The following is a 6,856-nucleotide window of genomic DNA, read 5'->3' on the forward strand; positions in this document are numbered from 1 at the left end:
CAACAACAACAACAACAACAACAACAACAACAACAACAACAACAACATCACATGATGATGCATTCACCGGATCAATCGATGATTTCGATATCCACACCAAACAACGTAATGTAGACCGAGGTAATGTCGACACAGTCGACATTAAATCAGTCACGATTCGTTGTTTCGTCCACGGTCACAAGTACAACAAATGATGCACCGATGCTGTCCCAAAATTCGGTCTACCTTTCGGTCGGCGAACCTTCCACGGCAGCCATTAATGAGATCGAAGACATGAATATCGTTGACTATCAACAAGCATCGGCCACTGAATCCGATGATAGCAACAGCAGTAGCAATGCCGATGCAGATGCAGCAAATAAACAAGTAATTTTCCTATTATTTTTAAAGTAGGCACACACCCACACCCACAAAACACTCTTTGAATGAAAAAAAGCGACCATCTCTCTTTCGAAACCATAAATGTTACACCACCTTTTGCTAAGTGATTATCTATGGAATATGAAGCTCATTTCTTGCTCACAACCATTTGAAAGAAAAATCTGAAGGGAGAAGAAGAACAAAAAAAAAATGCAAAAATAGTTCAACAAAAGCATGTAGATGTCACGCGATATGTTTGTGCCAAACATTTTTAATCTATCTATCTGTACCTTCGTATAAACCATCGATGTTAATGTTCCGAAAATTGTGGAACAATTCCACAGAGAGCTCATTTAAGCTGAAGAAACTGACATGCATTTTTTTTCGAAGGGTTTTCTAAATTAAAAAAAGAAGAAGATAACTGAAGTTCTTTTCCGACGAAAGTGGTCAGTTGAATGCCATGCATCATCTGTTGTATAATCGTGTATGTTGAACTGTTCAAATGAATAATTTCACCTAAACATTAGCTAGGAGTTAAATTCCCTAATTGTAACTGTTCGATCTTTCTGTTCGTTGCTGACGCTTAGCAACTCAAAAAAAACATACTATACTTTGTTTTTTTTGTTTGTTTTCGTTCAAATGACACACAATGAGCGAGAATGAGAACGAGCGGTTTGTAATTAAAAGAAAAAAACACACACACATACACATTTCATTTATCATATTGTACCGAATGTGTGAACGATCATCGGTACGATAAGGCAAAATGATACTTACAAACGTGCTCAGAAACCGGAACTGACCACTCGACAAATGTCATTTGAACGAAGCAATCCAATCAATTCGATTGAAATTGATGCAGGAAAAAAATGAAGAAAAAAATTCTGTGATCTCAGTTTTTATTTAATATTATTGCTAAAAGAAATAATTATGTTCTAATTATAAAGAATCATATCTTTTTAATCTGAGAATGAAACAATCATTTCGACAAATTTTTCCAGTGTTTTTTGAAAATTTCAGTAAAAATAAGAAGAACATTTAAATTGACACGACCAAATTGTTGGCTGTCAAACTTTGTCTCGCTCACATCAACTGTCACACTCACTCGTTCATATACGAATTGCTGTTAGCGTAAAAGAGATCAGATATTTCTCAGTTTAGATGTTCTTTGATAAAAAAGTAAGTTTAAAGTAGCAAAGAAAAATTGAGTGCAGTGAGCACGTTTTTGGAACATTTATTGTTACTATATACCACTTCATTTTCTATAATTTTCTTTCCTTTAAAATGAAAGCGGCGGCTAAAAGTTTGTATATGTAAACATGTAACAGTTTAGTGTTTAAGATGGGACACAAAAATTTTTTCTAACTTATTTCCATTTGCAAGTAGAATAACTGTAATTGTAGTTAATAAGCAAAAAATGAGATGGGTGAGCTCCAAATTATTTGATATTCATTTTAATTGGAAATGCACCCAAAATGAATCCCAAAATGACGGCACCAATAAGAAATTGTCAATTTTTTTCGATCAATGAGGACTTATTAATTATTATTAACACGTTTCTTGCCGATTCGGAAGAGAAAATAAACATTTGGCAAATAAGTACGCAACTAATTTCAGTTTTGTTTTTAGATAGAAGGAAAAAAGTAGGGGCTAACAAGTAGCTAAGGAATGTGTCGAATTTATACGTGTCACCGTTGCGTGAAACGCTCTCTGTTCATTTCATTCTAAAGGGAAAAAAGAAACCAGCCACAATGCTGCACACAAAATCATTCTTCAAATTAAAGTTAGAAACAAACGAAGGATGTGAATAGATAGAAATTGACTAATTGAACACATATATGAACCCTCCTCTTCCTTATCCTTATAAATTTATTTAAAAAAAAAACACTTCACTCAGCAAGATTTAGTTATTAATTTTGACATTCAATTTTAAAAATTTGCTTTAAGATTTGTTTTTTTCTTTCTATTGCTCCTGAATTCAGGATGGATTCAGAAACCGATTGAGAGAAAGAAACATTAACGTGAATAACTGATGCCATTTAACGTTTAAGTTTTAAGAACAATGAATAAGTTTATAACAAACTAACTGAACACAATAATTCGTTTGTCATGAATTTAATTCAAACTTTGTTTCAAATAAAAGATCGAAAAAATCATTTCAATTACTGTTTACTTCATACTTTGCATAAAGCATTAGTCGTAGGGTGTAGACGACAGTTCACAAGATAGTGTGCACGTTTTGAAAAAGTAGGTGCTTCTTACCATTGATCAAGTGCGGTTTAAATCATAAACACTGGTGGTGCACTTGATGCGCCAATGGTAATCGATCTCATCAGTCAAAAGCAAAGAATGTTGAAAGCATTGCAGTTTCAACGAAGCGTGACAGCGATTGAAGGAAACAAAAGAGACTAAAAAAAAATTAAACAAAAATGACATGCACAACGATTCATTGAACGATTTTAACAAAAAAGAAAAGAAAAGAAAATGAATTATTTAAATGAGAGTTCGACTTGTTCGTTTAGCATTTAACCAAAATTTATGCATTTGTTGACATAATTGAATACAAACGATTTTCGTTCCGTTCATCATTTACCTGTCAAAATCCCTCCGTTTCTTTTTTTTCCCATTCAATGTGTGATTTAGGCTCTTCTTTTCGTTCAGCTCTCGTACTTTATTTATGTGTGTGCAAGCGCGTACGAACGCGCATAGAGAGCGCGAAACATTTGATCCAATATAACAATGACACCATAAAAAATCATACTTACCCATGGAAATTGAATTATATTCATCTAGAATTGAACAATAATAATAATCAAAGGCATTCTCCTTTATTCATTCGCTGGCCCACCTATTGAATAAAATAATAAATATCCATAATAATGCATAATAGAAAGCCATTTATGACTTACACATTTACATAAATTGCTGTTGAAAAGAATATGGACAAGATGAAATGAAACAAACAGCCACACAGAGGAATCGAGATTGTGCGCAAACCTGCACAATGGATGAGGAAGAAAATGTCTTTACTTCGGTTTATTTTGACAAATAATTTATGCAAAAATAGACTGCTTTTCTAAGGTTGGGTCAAAACATTTTCACATCAAGTTTTTTTTTTTAATTTCCAAATGTAGAAGACCAAATAGGCGAAACTGTTGAAGTAGAGAAAAAGAAAAGATTGCCACAATTATGTATTTCTTTCGATTTTTTGACACCGAAAAGAAGCGATTTTGTATTTAATGAACGCCCAAAGGGCGAATAATAAACAAAAAATGTGGAGCTCATAGCCGCTGTCACACACAAAATCTAACTAAAATCACAAAACATTGAAATTTAAAGCAGAAAAAGTAGAAACGAACAAGGATACAACTTTTTGACTGGATTGAACTTGTTGTATAGTTAAAAGTGAATTACTTTCTTCATTTTCATGAAGATAATCTATTGAATGCAGGTGCTTCGGATGGCCTTAACAGAAATTAAACAAAAAGAAAAATTTAACAAATCTCTTGCATTTTATACATACACACACACACACATTGACAATGAATTGTAAGAGGGAAAAATTCAGAAATGAACCAAAATGGACAAACAAGTAAAACTTAATGTAAACTAACTCAAAAAAAAAGTTGAAAATCGATAATACGTAATCACATATACAAAGAAAACAAGTGCTAGTATTTTGAGTAGAGTGCATTCAATGCAGCAAAAAAAGATGAAAAAAAAACCGAGGAAGGAGTTGCCAGTTTAATTGTTATAGCTACACTTCTCTCATCTCAATTTAATTTTGATGAGCATTGAATTTCGCTCTTTATTTTTTTCTTCTATTTTTTAAATAGTTTGCACGAAATACACCATTTTAAAATGGCATAGTATAGATCACAGCTTTAGAATCGCACTGAGTGGACGCTGCGAATAGCGCACACACTCACTTGAATGAAAGACGATAAATTCGTGTGCGCTGCTCGACTCACGAAAATGAGTTTTTATACGCACAGTACGTTATACGCACACCGCACACTATGTTCTGCTTCTTCTTCTTCTTCGTTTTGTTCGTATCTGCTATAGCGAAAGAAGAAAAAGAAGAAGAAGAAACGGAAGACTGGTGAGTGAGTGAGGCGCACATGATTCTTTTAGATGAGTAGAGTATCGCACAGAGCGCTGTGGCTCTCAATAAAATGAGTTGCACTGCGAACTGAGGGTGCGATTCTTAGCCCCTGGTATAGATGAATCATGTTTCAATTTGGTTATTGATAAAAGAAAATATCTCTATTTTTGTGAACAAAAATCTCCCTCCTTCGATACACAGAACTTTATTCAAACTATGAAACTTTCGGAAGAAATACAATCTATGATGTTACTGATGCTTAAGCATTGCAAATTTATCCTTATGAAAGATGACCGTGGCCACATTTCCAAATGAAATTCACAAAAAAATGCAAAAAAAAAGAATGATGAAATAAAAAATTGAGTTTTATTTTGGAAATTGGACACGGAGTCATGAGAAAAAAATTCCTTTATCCGCAAAATGAATCCGAAAAGAATTCTGATCAAGTAACTACTCAAACGGCCTATGCCACATGCAACGGTGGTTTCCATATTCGTGCATTTGCTGGAGATTTTTGTAAGAAAATACAGAAAAAAGCGGTTTCGATTTAAACGAAAGGAAGAAAAATCGAAGAACAAGTAGTGAAGAAACTAGATAGACGTAAGAATATCACTTAGAATAGGTAATGAGCTTTACGCAGAAAAACGAAGAAGAAACAGAAATTCGAAATGGCAACAATCCACTCTAAACAAAGAACGAATGCCAGTTTTAGATAGGTGTTTTCCTTTTCTTTCTTTGGTGTCTTTTAAAGACTAAAACCAAACACAAATGTTTTCGTCTCCATTTTTTCGTCGAAGACATGAAAAAGCGATGCTGAAACCAAAATTGTTGTTCCCATTTGTATTTGGTGAATACTCTTTCATAGGTCAAAGAAACAAATTAAAAAATAATAAAATTACTATTTTTGTATCTGTTTATTTTTCGTATGCAAATGTTTTTTTTGTCGCGGTGAGACTCAGTTGTCTTTTTTGGAGCTGAATTTGAAGAGAAAGACGAAAAAAATTACAAAAGAACATACATTTATTTATTGAGATTGATCGCGCGCATCGCGGGAACATGAAATTTTGAAAATGACTCAAGATTGTTTATTTCTTCGTCTAGAATAGGAGATATTTAGAGGCAGAATAAAACGGTGCATAATATGCACTGCATATTAAGACAAACGTGCAATTGGCATTATATTAAAAAAGGGAGGAAAAGAAAACTAAATATAAATGTATATCAATCACACATACACACAATCGATGATCTGCTCGCTAATGTTAATGTTACAATCAATTAAAAACAAATAATTGAATTTTTATGTTTAGTGCATATGGTAACTTATTTTCAAAATGGAAATTTGAACAAACACAACAACAACAAAAAAACATTACAATTAAATCTTACTTGTATGACACTATATTACTGTAGTTATGTAAAAGCATTATAACTCTCTCTATAACAATCAGATTGAAAAATAAATTATGGACACAAAAGTTATCCTAAAAAATTTAAAAAAAAACTTTGTGTGTATTATTTCTTGCGTGTTCATTTTCTGCACATTTTCAGCTCAGCGATGATCGGCTTGGGAAAAAAACGTGTGTAAGTATTTGATGTAGCAAACTTTTGTTTCGGCGGATATTTTCACTCTCTTTGATTAAATCTCGCGGCGTTGATCTCTTGATTAAAATGTTCTCACCGATCGACATGAGCTTGTGCTCTGCCTCTCTTTTTCCCTCTATCTCTGTGTGATTTTCTCAGCCGTTGTTGTCGTTCGGAAATCTCGACTCGCGCTCATATCGATACGTCGAGTCAATGGCGGTGCGACAACAGAATCTTTTATTTGGGAATAACTTATTTATTAGCTTGATTTGGTTTGAGATTCGAAATCGGAATAGCAGACAGCCAGAAATCAATGGAAACGGGGCTCAACGTGTGAGGTAGGTTACTAGTAATAATATGGTAACACACAACAAATTAAATATTTATTGTTATTATGTGCTTCAAAACAATGCTCAATTCGTATGTGAACAGACAGATCACACACACACACACTCCACACAAGCACCACGACTGCGACGACGACGACGATAAAGCAAAAGGCGAGTCGAGCGCGCGCGCCTTGACTAAAGAGAAATACGAATGAAACAGACGGACACATGAATGCCAATAAATTTTCAGACAAATCGAAGCACAAAACATGCATACACCGTGTATATATACACAGAAAGTTATTGAAATCAATATTGCTCGGTGTGATGTATTTCGCTGCATTGGAAATCTACGTGTAATGCAGATGAAATAGGAGAAAAAACACACGATATATTTGGTACAGATTTAGATGTTGGCTATTTGTTGTTTATTCCATCGCGATTGAAATTCATTTTGATTTTATGTTTTTTGATACTG

The 6,856-nt window shown here is 33.6% G+C and overlaps 1 protein-coding gene across 4 annotated transcripts in view; it reads left to right on the forward strand.

Annotated features, from left to right (window-relative positions):
- Positions 1-5,929, forward strand: part of LOC129571286 (homeobox protein 5-like) — a 53,183-nt gene extending 47,254 nt beyond the window's left edge. For all 4 annotated transcript variants that reach the window (XM_055451061.1, XM_055451080.1, XM_055451069.1 and 1 more), the window contains exon 6: positions 1-5,929. This exon is cut by the window's left edge and continues 1,499 nt beyond it. In XM_055451061.1, coding sequence (XP_055307036.1) covers positions 1-114 — 114 coding nt within the window. In that variant the 3' untranslated portion in view covers positions 115-5,929.
- Positions 5,930-6,856: the final 927 nt, after the last annotated feature.

Source organism: Sitodiplosis mosellana, unplaced genomic scaffold (assembly GCF_009176505.1).
Source record: "Sitodiplosis mosellana isolate CC-2019 unplaced genomic scaffold, AAFC_SMos_1.0 Smas_scaffold_1, whole genome shotgun sequence".
Taxonomy (NCBI): domain Eukaryota; kingdom Metazoa; phylum Arthropoda; class Insecta; order Diptera; family Cecidomyiidae; genus Sitodiplosis; species Sitodiplosis mosellana.